We start from the raw sequence: 13,039 nt of genomic DNA on the forward strand, positions 1-13,039 counted from the left end.
CCCCAACAAAACCCATTAAAAAATTCAATCTACTCAACAGACATAAAATCTTAGTAATCAGTAGTATCATTTCATTTGGCATACATCAATTAATACTTTCAGAGCATCCACAGAATTTTTTTCTAGTACCAATAAAAAAGCCTCATAGTGAAGCAAAAGCACTAGTGAAGAATCTTTCTTACTTAAAAGAATACCCTAAAACCTGAGAGCATTTCATACCATACAGAGACTTAATGTCCACTATCAGTGACAACAAGCAAAATACTGATACAAACCTTGACAGCATTTGATCACTACTAGACAATTACCCCAGTACAAAAAGAAAAAAATCAAACTAGCTAATATTTTCCACAGTTTTTCAAGCATATGGAAAAAAATACGTGTAGGAAGTAGTGGTAAGGGTTGATTAGCTGATAAAATTGGAAGCAGTCCTCAGCTGCATTAGGCAGAGCACAAACAGCATGTCAAGGGAGGCAATCTTTCCACTCTGCTCAGTACTGGTGAGACCAGTGCCAGGCTCAGTTCTAGGCTACCAAGTACGAGGCACATGGATGCACTGCTGTCAGTCCAGTGAAGGACCACAAAGATGGGAGCATCTGTCAAGGAGAGAATGAGAGCACTAGGACTGTTCAGCCTCAACAGAAAAGACTCAGTGGGATCTTATCAGTGTGTGTTCCCTGGGTGGGGAAGTACAGAAAGGACAGATCCAGGCTCCTCTCAGTGGTATCCCATGAAAGGATCAGAGGAAATGGGCACAGACTGAAATACAGGAAATTCCACTCAAACTTAAACCGTTCATTTGTGAGAGTGGCTGAACGCTGGAATGTATCACCCACAGCAGTTCTAGAGTGTCCATCCATGGCAATATTCAAACCCCAACCGGACACTGTGCTGACCCCACCTTCTCTAGATGACCTTGCTTTGACCAGGAAAGCCGGTCTAGATTACCTGCACAAGCCCCTTCGAAACTCAACTACTCCATAAATATGTGAGGCTGACATTTCTCATAAAAATTTCATAATTGCACCAACCATGAAAAATCCACACTTTAGAAACTTGTACTGATCTCAAGGCATAATCAGCCTCTCTTGCCTCAAAAGAACTGAAGACTTTAGAAGAAAAGCAGCCTGGGAAAGAGAAGCTCCATTTCCCTCTCAGCTCATTACTTTTTCCTGCCACTGTCACCTGACATTTCACTGGTAGATAATTTTACAAGAAGCAATACCAAGAACACTTCCCAATTTCTGTTTTTCCCACCAATGTGACAGTTCACATTTTTCCACAAGTGTAACATTAAGTATTAGCTTTCTAGAGAAGAACTGACAGGTGATGCTCTTCTTAAATATGCCTGCCTCTCAGAAACAAGTAACTCATCATTCTCACTTAAAAGCATTACAGCCTCTAACACGAGGTATATTTTAATAAATAACAGATTTCATAAATCAAAGATTGAATTAATTTCATGTATAAAGAAAACAACCCCTCCCCCACCTTTATAACAAAAAAATTAGTACTATCCAGAAATCAACACTAATCACCTAACAAATGAAAACAGAAAAAAGATTTCAAACAAACTGTTGAGACTCAAAACCCAATTCTGACAAATTGGGTACTGAAAAGGAGTCCAAGGGAAATAGAGATCCTGAGTAAATTAGCAATCTCAAGAGGTGAATTTGAGATTTTTTGGCATTATATGACATGTACCAGTGAAATCGATCACTTAAATACAACACTACACTACTCAGCTCTGATTAGAGGATTAGACTAAAAAAAGAAAGTCATTAAGAGTTCCTCAGAGTCATTCTCAGAAAATTCTTATTCCTCAAAGAAAAAAAGAGAAAGGCTAAATCCATCTTTTTATCCTGCATTTTAGCTTGCTTCCCTAAGGCAAGTAGACTTATATAATCTCATTTGATTTTCCACAACAAATACTGGATCTCTTCACCAGTTTCAAACTAGTCTGACAGAGGCCTCACCTCATGTAATTTTTATGGCATTGGTCAGCCATACATAGAAAAAACCCTCAACATACTTGCTGAAAGAAAATTAGTTTAATACTCTTAACACATGAGAAATTACTTCCAGTGGAAGGTCTTAAAATATCCTAATCAGAGGATAACATCTACTGGGAGATGACTGCTGTCTAAGCTCTCAGAAGTGCACCACTGTGGATTCTCTTGTGCAATAAGACATAAAAGTGACAGTCTCTCTCAAAGCAGGGAGCCCACGTTGTAGCTGCAGGGTAGCTCAGATTGAAATCCATGTGGTTACAAAGACAAGTCCATCAGATACTTTGCTTTGGTGCTCAGCTGCTAAACCAAACACCACTACTTGCTGAGCAGATCGTCTAGGCATGGTTCTCTAGGTGGTCTGATGACCTTACAGTCAAGAGCTTCATAATCTTAAACCACTAAAAACAAAAAATCAAACACCCCAAGAACCATTACATAAGTCACACAATGGATTTAAATACACAAGGAAAGGTAGTCCTCAAATAGAGTATGAAAAAAAATACATTAACTAAGTATTCGTAACATCCACCCCCCACTCTAATTTATTTCAAATAACATAACATTAATATTTAGCAAAGTCCAGGCTGATCTTCCGAACAGACATGCTTGTTAGTTTATGTTTCTAATTGACACAGGTGGTAATAAGCTTTTTCCCCTTTTCCTGAAGCCACTTTCAATATAACTAATATATTTCAGGTTTTGACTAGAAGATTATTTGACATGACAATGCAACAATTAGTTATTTTAGGTATCATACTTACCTACTGACAACTTAAAATATTAAGTTAAAAAAATCAATTGATGACATAAATGTCGTCTCATTCAAACAGACAAATTTCAGAAACTCATCTACTACAAGATGCTTTTAGATGACTGTACCTGCTGAGTGGGGTAAGAAGGTGGTGGACTATCCATTTTTGTGTCATCTTTCCTTAATGCTCTTTTTCCTAGAGACATTTCCTCCTTTTGAGTCCCTGGTGGCTCACCACTGCTCTCCCCATCTGCTTCTTCATCATCTGCTTCTGAGGAACTGCTGCTAGTACTGCTCACCTGAGGAGACTGGACAAGATTAACTCATTAACATGGGGACATTAACAAGGACAAGCATTTCTCCAGTGAGCACATCCAAATACCAGAAAAAACTAGAACACTGTGAATGCTGTACCTCATCTTTCAATGCCATGTTTTCACCGCCGCCGTTTATCTCGCTGTGGATTCCATTCATGTTGGCTACAACCTCTGCATCATCATAATTATTCAGTGGGTAGATATCAGCAAATTTTGCTGATAATGGTGCAACATCATCATCATCACTACCACTGAGGGGAAAAGAGGCTTAGATAAATCACAGTGCTCAGTTATAGTGAAAGCAGCTAGAATACCAAGATGAAATAAAGCTGAGGGTATCCCTTGTATAAATGTTCCAATTAGGAGTCAAGGATGGTCTTCCAAGTTCAACTGAATTTACTTTTTCAAGTAAGTAAAATCAAGCAACCTGCCACATAATCCTACTGAATGTAGCAGTGACATGCCTGAATGTGACAGGCTTGATCGAAAGTAAGATTCTCTCCTGGCTTTGGGTAAAAGATTTTTCAAACACTGTTTTCTGACCAAGAATCTATGGAATTAATAATTCCAGGATATTGATGACCTTTAATTTGATGAAAAAAGCCCTATGCCAATGTCTTCCTTCACAGAAATTGCAAAGTGGAAAAAAACACAATATAAAATTCAAGTTTTTCCACACATCAAATGTCACACCAGTGAGAAGGGAACACTGAACACATCACAGTACCTCTTAAATTTCTCAATAGCAATTAGTCTGTAGACAATCCCACATCTTCCTGCTTTTCAGAATCTGCACTAAAATACTTAATGGAATTTTTTGCTGTACAAACAGATACTAAAAGAACATGCATATTTAATTACTCACTCCAGGGAAGTGTTGCAAAGATTGGTTAGTTTATGTTGCTACAATAATCCAGAGCTCTTAAACTGTGCACTTTATCTTGTTGCATTCCATAAAATACTGAGCCAAAATTTAATTACATGATGGCACCATTAGGCATATTTCAAATGTGCAATGAAGAAATAAAACACAGCAGATAGTATGAGACATAAAATGGCACTTCCCAAGGAGCAGTGGTATTTCCCTAAAAATAGGCTTCCTACAGTAAATAATACTTGGATTCAACTGAACTAGCTTCTGAAGAGACAAATTGAACAATTTTTGACATTTCAGCACCAACACTAGTAAGAGTTTATAGAAATCGCAAAGCGCACACTTAAGAATATGTAGCTGTTTTCAAGTGCTCCCCGAATGGGTTCAGAAACTAAAACTCTGTAATGAAAGATTAAACATTTATCTACTACTATTGATGGTAGTAGATAAATGTTTAGAGGAAATGGAACTTAGTGACTGACAGTCACCAGACACATCCCACACATCTGCACTCTCCTTGTTCATCACACCATATTAACATGGAACACTAAAGGCAAATTTCCTTGACTGTACCTACAGCAGTTATTTAATTATTTCAGTGTTCCCACCACTCAAGTACCCAAGCTGGGGTTTTTAAGTATTCCTTTAGAATGTCACATGATAGGGGAGCTGGTTAGCTGTACCCATAGTGAGTAAAAAGCCAGCCCACCAAGAAGCTTTAACCCTTTGGAATTATGAAGGGGCAGAAGTCCACCATTAAACTAATGTCTCAAATCTGATGGTGACTGAATGGAGTGTAAGAAAGTGGGTGGCAGATACTTCTGATAGGGACTGTAATTTTTGATGCAAGACACATATTAACACAGGTTCAACAATCCTAAAAGCCATACAATAAAGGCTTTTTGGAACTAAAGCAATTCATATGAAAGGACAATACTTCAGAGAAAAGAATGCCAGTTCCCTTGCTCAGTTTAGGAAAATCTGACATTTTAACACAACGCTCCAAAGTAGATCAATATCTGATGTCCTTGTAATTGCAAAGCAGGAAAGCACACACTACAAACACTTCTGGCAATACTGTTAATGCAGTATCTGCAGAAATTTTCAGAAATTTGGCAGGATTTTTTTTATTACATATATGTTTGCACAACATACAGCACTGCAGTTGTGGTCAGCTGAATACAGCACCACTATTAAATAATTTTCTGAGGCAAAACTAGCATTACATAATGATAGCCTGCCAATGTCATTTGCCTGCTTAAGTTCAATTCGCTACAAAAACTTAAAATGGAAAAAAGAACTTACAAAGTTGGTGCAGAACCATTATCTGTGAGGATCAGTCTGGGATGTTGCTGAATTGTGATAGGTGAACTGGAACCCGATCCTGAACTTGCTGAAGACATACTGGGTGGGCGGATCTCAGATAAATAATCCGGAGCAGAATCAATTTGTAGTGGTAACTGGTTAATGTGGATATCATCCGTTATGGGAGAATCCATGATGCCACACGTTAAAATATGTGAAAGACTGCAGTCATCACAAGTACATCTGTTCAAGAATTAAATTACAGATTTTTATCACCTTATTTAACTAGCATTTATTTAAAGTAACCACACTCTTTGTTCCAATAATGTTTTCTTTTTGCCTTGAACAGGAAAGTAATGATTTATTATGATTTCATACTAAAAACATCAGCTCACCTTCTTCTATAATTACAGTTGGGACAGTCAGGCATGCTCAAACGTGATGACAGCATGTGTCTCATTGTGTCTGTGAAGTTGTTCTCCCCAGATAGTGCTTTCTTGTTATTAAGCTGCAGTAAATGGTAAAGGCAGTGTTTTAGTAGTGCAAGTCTTCCCGTTAAAAATTCAATGGCACGTAATGACAAGTTACATAACCAAAAAGGGTTCTTTGGACAAAATAATTTAAAAGCAGAATAATTCAGAATTTCATGAAGGTGGCATTTTGATCACGAGTATAAAAGGAAGCTCAAAGTTACAAACAACAAACATTTGGCATCAATACTGTTCAAATAAAGTATGTTTCTACTATGAAATAGGAAAGTAGACAAGTCCATGTCCTTGACTCATTCATACATACATCTTGCATGGTATATCTGCTGATGCATTCTGAACTAGAGCAGTTTTTGTCTTGGTTCATGGTATGCACAAAAGGACACTGCTGACAAACAGAGAAAGCAAACTGATCCTTAACTTGCAAAACAAAAAAATTAGGACTAATTTGGTAGCTACAATGGTATAGAGTCAAGAGTAGCTGCCCAAAACAGGACTTGACTGCATTAGTGAAAAAATGCTATCCAAATAATCTCCACCTGGCAAAGGCCTAATCCTGAAAGCACCTAATTTCATTAGATACCTACAAGCCTTAGGTTAAACAAGGATGTGCCTAAGCTCTACTTCTATGGATGCCCAGACCTGATCCTTACCTAAGCAGCCATGGTCACTTAAGGCCAATTAGGATCAAGGAAAAAGAGGATTCTTCCTCAAGTCCTCTGAGGAGACCTGTATACCAGATGTTCTGAAGACATGGTTAACACAGGCTTACGTTCCTTATAGGAAAAAGTACTTACTGATGACTGCTCTGAGACATTGCCAATTTTAGCTTAAGATTAAGTTTATTAAAATGTACTATCATACTCTCTCTGGCTCATGACTAGCGTTTCTTTCTGCATACTGGTACAGGAACGGAGAGGCTCTCCATCCAGAGTTGACTCTATCCGAAGCCCACTGTACTCTTATGGAAAGCATGATGCACACTTGAACACTTCTAGGCTGCAGAAGAGAGTACTGAGTCTTAAACAGCAGTTTTATAATAAGGTAGAAACTTCTATTGGCCCCTCTCTGGCTACAGCTTGAAAAAAGGAACACAGTTCTGCTCAGCCTTTTCCCCCACAAAACAGATGCAGGAGCTATCTCCAGAGTCTCAACAGGTGGAATTACCTGCCCTGATACTGTGGCTCATACTCCTGCACACACACAGGCACATGTTAAAATCTTGAGCACAATACTCCCTACCATGTACATCAAGACAGCTCCACACTCAATGTATTGGCTGCTTTGGATCCCACTCTAAGGCAACAAAAATTCCCCCTTTTTTTTTCTACAAAGATTTTTAAATACCTGGCATTCAGTCCTAAGACTACAGTGTTTATGTTTTACCTTGCAGTAACTGAGATTACATACTTTTACCTGCTCTTCTTGGATTTCACTTTTCTGTATTTTAGCTGAGCAAATTTCATGCCCAGCATAGTTGCAGAATTAGATTGCACAGAACTAGTACAACATACTACACTCATGTTTGCATCTTACAAATATATGTGTAGCATTAATATAACTTAGAATGGAATGAAAAAAAAATCCTACCTGCTCTTCAATAAAACGCCTCTGTTTAAAAAATTCCCAGTCTTCCTTTAGCATGCGTTGTTTTGTTTTCATTGCCATCTAAAACACAATTTGAGGAAAACTCATTGATTTAACAATAAAAAACCTACTTTGTTGTCAATTGGCCATCAGTTACATTAAACCTAGCTTATCTATACTATTCTGCAAGTACTTACACAGTCAATATGAAATGTATTTTACTTGCTAATAATTTCAGTCACTTAAAAGATTTGATATTCATTGACATGATTTTTCACTCTGATTTTTTCCACTGTTTCTCCTTATGTTAACCTTTCTTTGCATTAAATAGTTTTGGAACATTTTTAATAAAATGTGATTGGTATTAAATACTCGACATCTCAGATTCACTAAAATCCATTAAAATCTAGAGATATTAGACTTATGGCAAGGCCTTAATGCAGGCTCAAGTGTAAACCCTGAAGTCCCACATGTGGAACTGATCAGCCAAAGAGTCAAAAGAATCAGAAGTAGTGACCTAGACTAACACTATTTAGCACATTTATTCTTCAAAGTTTTTCATGCCCCTTGGTTTTTCTCAGGCTGGAAAAACACTTTATAATTACTTGTCTCCTGAATCATATCACCATAAATGCACATAGAGTCACTAATTTTTGTACACAAATGATATTTTTCTGATTTAGTAAATAAATTGACTCTGACAGAACACAAAAGCTTTTATGAACTTTAACACAACAAAATGCAAGAACAAAGTTCCTCCTGTGGTACCTTACATTTTAACAGCATTACTTCATCAGTGACAATAAACATCTACCTGGGTTATCTTTTACAGTCCTTTTTTTTATTTACCTAAATAATCATCATCATCATCTATCACCTTATAGAATATAAGAAATTGCTTCATAAAAACAGGTTAGTGAGCCAAAGACCAGTAGGTTACACCGTTAGCAACATTCTTTTTATCTTCAAAAGCATGCCTCCAGAAATTCATACTTGATCAAAAGTTTAAAGTCCTACTATTAAGCTAAGTATATTACTGCTATTATCATTATTTAACTTGGGAAGATGAAATTTTAAGCTGGGGATCTGAAGCAGTATTAAGTGGTAAAATTTTGCCTAACTAATTTCTAAAACTGTCAGCATCTTACTCTAATTACTACTGTGGATTTGGATTTCCTTTGCTCCAGTGAGATTACACTAACACCAAAAAGGAGTTTACCATGTCCATGTGTGTTTAAAAAAAAAAAAAAAAAAAAAAAGGCACCCACGAAATAGTCTTAAATCGCTCATACCATTTCTTAGACACACTAAAAGGTACTGCAGAGCCTGTGGCAAGCAACATCAGAAATTTCATCCTGGGTGCACTATCAGCTCCTGAGAACCCTTGAGCTATATTTAAAGTCAGCAATACTCACTGGTTTAGGTGCCCTGACACCTGAACCCTCACCATCAAAGTCTGCCACCCCCATTCACTATACTTTGTAAGAGAAGACTTTTAATGCCAGAGAACAACATTTAAAACAGCCAGTGCATTAACTGGGAGCTGCCTGCTCAAGCCTGCCAAGAAACTATCACAGCAAACAGCATGGGATAAGTCTTGGTACCCATGCATTAACAGGAACAGGAGCTGACACTCAAGTTTTCCTACTTCTACCTTTGCAGCCTTTCCAATACTCCACGTCTGTAAGTGTCTTAAGTTAAGGATTCCATAAATAATAGAAACCCACTTCTCTCCCTTATTTCTTCTCCCCAGCGAATATTTATTTCACCAGAGCAAAGCAGCTGCAATACAAACCTCATGAATCATGCCCAAGAACTCTGCTAGGGAGTGGGAGATAAATTCAAATGCCATCAGAAAAAAAAAAAAAATTACACTTCAGTCTTGTACATCTGAGTAAGCTACTACCACTGCCCAATGGAGAAGAGAGGGCCACTACCACCCTCTTCCTTCCTCCCTATTTATTTGAGGCTAAAAAGTATTTGAGCTCCATCAGACAAGCGAGACAGACAGGTAAACAAGTATTTTTCCATTCTGAAATGGATTTACTAATGAAACAAAGCCAGCAGTCTGGTCAGAACAGAAACATAACATTAAGTCATCTGTGAAAACTCTGATGTCCATACATATATCACAAGATGCTTGTTCCTTCCAAATTTTAAAGCCTGCACCAAATGTGAATCGCAAATCTCAGCTACCAATTTCCATGTATGAATATATTTTCTTATATTTCACTAGAAATAATAAAAATAGTTCCTCCTATCACAAACTCTTAGCACACAAAAATACTGACTGCTTCAATTATCTACACAGCCACCATAAAGACAAAAGCCAATTAAACTCATACTACTTTGCCTACTGAATTGACCAGGACTGTAAAAAAAATAAAAATCACACACTAATATGGAGAGACAAGCAAGAAGTTCTCCCTGGGCAAAAACATTTCAGTTAAAAAAAAACCCAACAAACAAAAAAGGAAACACTTTTACACAAAGTATACATGACTATCTAGTCATTAACTTGTTGAAATAACCCAGGACCTCCTCAGGTAAATGTAGTGTAAGTTTGGTAAGGAAACTAGGACCTGGAGGTACAGGATGCATACACTTAAAACTCTCCTGTGCTCCAGACACTCCAAAGATCTTCCTCAGATTTAACATATGATTAATACAGGCACTGATACAGACGACTCCTTATTCTAAACTTTATCACGACATAAACACATGGCCCACCAGTGCATTAAGTTATATGTCTGTACATGACACAGATATCTTACACAGTCTTAAACAATTAATAGTTGTATTGCTTGCAAGAGCTATTCACTTTTTTTACCAACAAGTAACATAACACACAGTAGTGGAGGGTCCATTAATTATCTCTGCTAATACCCTGTTTTGGGTATAGTTCCCAAACAGATAAACGAGAACCATTCTTCCATCTCCTTTTCTTTTTAACCTTTCAAACACTACCAACAAAACCTCGTAACTTTGTTAAGCCAAGAGGCAAGCAACTAATGAACATAGATTCACTAGTCAAGAGCCACAGTTTCTATAGCAGCAGGGCTTTCTGATTCCTACCTTGTTGACAAAAATATCACTGCAAATTCAAGTATGATGGTCATACTGAATGACGTATTTTTAAACACGAGAGTATAACCAGAGGTTATCACCAATGTGGGGTTTAAGGCATGATCGTGAAAATGCTTTTTCCTACATATAAACACCAATATAAATATCAGTATCTTCTTTAAAATTTGATGGTTTAAGTTTTAGAATTGTTTCCCCTACATACACACCCTTGCAGGTATTTTTGGTCATTCGGAAATAAGTTATCACATTAAATTCCCCCAACTGGGAGAAGGGTGCCTGTTTGCATCAGGATACAGGTTTCACTGAGCAAATTAAAAAAATGCTACAAGATGGGACTTGTGGCAGCTGCATGGTCACTTGATTAAAAAAAAAATTACAGAAAACTCAGTTAAGAGCTGTTTATCAAGTGGTGCAGAACAACCAGTCAGAAGCCAAATATGAACATTTCTACTGAAATGCCACTTAAAAAAAAAAAAAAAAGCTGAACGATGAAGTGAAGTGTGCTTCCTTTCTTACTAGAGAGGCAATATCAGACAGCCATGACACCCTGACACCATGGGAAAGATGACTTCTAGTAGCATAGAATGTGAGATGATGACATTTTACTGAGCTGCAATATTTAGGTGCACAAAAGCAGCCAGACCAAGATAAAACTTAGTAACTCATAGCTCACAGACGCAGACCCCAAATATAGAGCAATCTGTAAAAATAAAACTAGTTGTATCTTGTCTCCATCTTGAAGGCACTGGAATTAATGGTAAAAGTTCACTTAAATCTTCAATGCAAGGAACCACTTCTGAAGGACATTTACAGTGTACTGTAAGACTAAAGTATGCTTGTCATCTATAGAAGCAACATAGCATTACTGAATCTCAAATTAGTTCTCCATATTCCTACTGCTCATAAAACTTCAAAACAGAAGGAAAGTTCTATAAAGTTCTCTATCTTTGGTTATTTCCAAGACATTTTTTCTTCCAGTACACTTATGATTGAGCTAAGCGAACTTTAGTTCTTATCCTGAGGTGCTTTAAAAAAATTAAGTTTTTCGAGCGTGAGACAAAAGCCACAGGAGAAATTTTTGAAGAGTATAAACAACCTCTTGCAAAATAAACAGCTATTTTCCTGAAAATGAAGCTCTCAACAATGTTGGAGTTAGTACAATAGCATGACTATTTTCTGAAACGTAGCACAAATTCAGAAGAATAAGCTATCAGATCATATGCTTGATTAAAAGACTACTTCAGAGGTCTCACATTTATGCATTGAGACAAACTGCAGCTCCCGTTTTGACAACTGTACAATGATCATCAACACACTATGAAACATGCCATAATTTTTAAAAGCTACCTCTTCCTCTGGATTTCATTTTGTTCACTTACTATTTTGAAAGATTAGGGAGTTTTGTGGAATGGGTTATTTTTCTTTCCTATGGCTCATTTATTGGCTAATGTAATTAAAAAATGTTCAAAGACCATCTCTAAACAACAACACACCAATCTGCTTTAACAATTTGAATATGTCATTGTACAATCATCACTAAGTATTGGTAAGTTAGTGCTTCTCTACTGTGAATGACAAACATGAATGAAAAAAGTTACATTTTGTTGCTTCAAAGCCCTGGATAAAAATACCCAAGAAATTATTCTTCACTGAAGGCACAGTCCTGCATGGGCTGCTCCCTACATAATCAGTCTTGAGACTGTTTGCATGACTCTTACCTGTTCATCAACATAATCATCTATTCTTTTCTGGCATTCAAGCCATGCTTCAGCAACTTGGCCCATTTCCTGTTCCAGCTGATGATACCTTTGTAGCAAGGTACTATACATATCTTCACTACAGGAATCGTGTGTGGTTCCAAGCCTAAAAGTTCAAATAGCACTTGTTATGGAAGAGACATTTCACTGAAGAATCACACTTTTAAGTTCTGCCAGCCAAAAAGAATGTTGTGAAAATGTGATTATTGACACACCTAGGCCCACATAGCTGCTTGTATCCCAAATATTGAGTATTTTTAGTAGTTTTTCAAAAATTATCCAAACCCTGCTTATTCCAATCTTCTGCAACCAACAATAGTGAGAATGTGGGAAGTGCCACATTGCTAGAGCCTCTTTCCCATGAGCAACAAGATGACAAACCTATTTGTTCAAATTTCATTGCTTGATATATTTATCCTTCCAAATTCTATGAGCTAAATATACACGTTGACAAACCACTGCAGAGCTACATAATAAAAATAAAGCCAGAAGCTTGTTAAGCAGAACTCTCATGACCAGTGCTAAAAAGATTACTGGATGAGTTGGAGTTCCAGGTGGGAAACATGCTGTAGAATGAGGCAAGTGAGATACTAGCAGCTGTCTACTATCACTTGAGCAGCAAGGAATTCAAAACGTGGGTATGCCAGTCACTGATGACTGTCTCTGTGAGGAGCCCCAGAAACAGGCGACAGACTTACCTCCCTTCCTACTCCTGCATCTTTGCACAGCATAATGCTTCCTAAGTATGTCAACTTCCAGTACACTGACTTTAGAAATAATAAAAGACAAAATTCTACTCAGTAACATGTGTTTAAACCACACTGAACCGTAATGACCTGTCAATTGACACAAATAAACTGA

General features: G+C 37.3%; 1 protein-coding gene across 2 annotated transcripts in view; it reads right to left on the reverse strand.

The window, feature by feature from the left end:
• The window catches only part of FAM193A (family with sequence similarity 193 member A), a 78,150-nt gene that overhangs the window by 18,390 nt on the left and 46,721 nt on the right, over positions 1–13,039 (reverse strand). Inside the window, exons 8-14 of one of the 2 annotated variants that reach the window (XM_039551125.1) lie at positions 12,140–12,284; positions 7,338–7,415; positions 6,612–6,746; positions 5,655–5,767; positions 5,260–5,502; positions 3,178–3,331; positions 2,892–3,071 (exon numbers count right to left, since the gene is read on the reverse strand). In XM_039551125.1, the coding sequence (XP_039407059.1) occupies positions 2,892–3,071; positions 3,178–3,331; positions 5,260–5,502; positions 5,655–5,767; positions 6,612–6,746; positions 7,338–7,415; positions 12,140–12,284 (1,048 nt within the window). The remainder of the gene's footprint in view (positions 1–2,891; positions 3,072–3,177; positions 3,332–5,259; positions 5,503–5,654; positions 5,768–6,611; positions 6,747–7,337; positions 7,416–12,139; positions 12,285–13,039) is intronic. The other variant, XM_039551126.1, reaches the window with a different exon arrangement.

The sequence above is a fragment of the Corvus cornix genome, chromosome 4 (genome assembly GCF_000738735.6).
Source record: "Corvus cornix cornix isolate S_Up_H32 chromosome 4, ASM73873v5, whole genome shotgun sequence".
Classification (NCBI taxonomy): domain Eukaryota; kingdom Metazoa; phylum Chordata; class Aves; order Passeriformes; family Corvidae; genus Corvus; species Corvus cornix.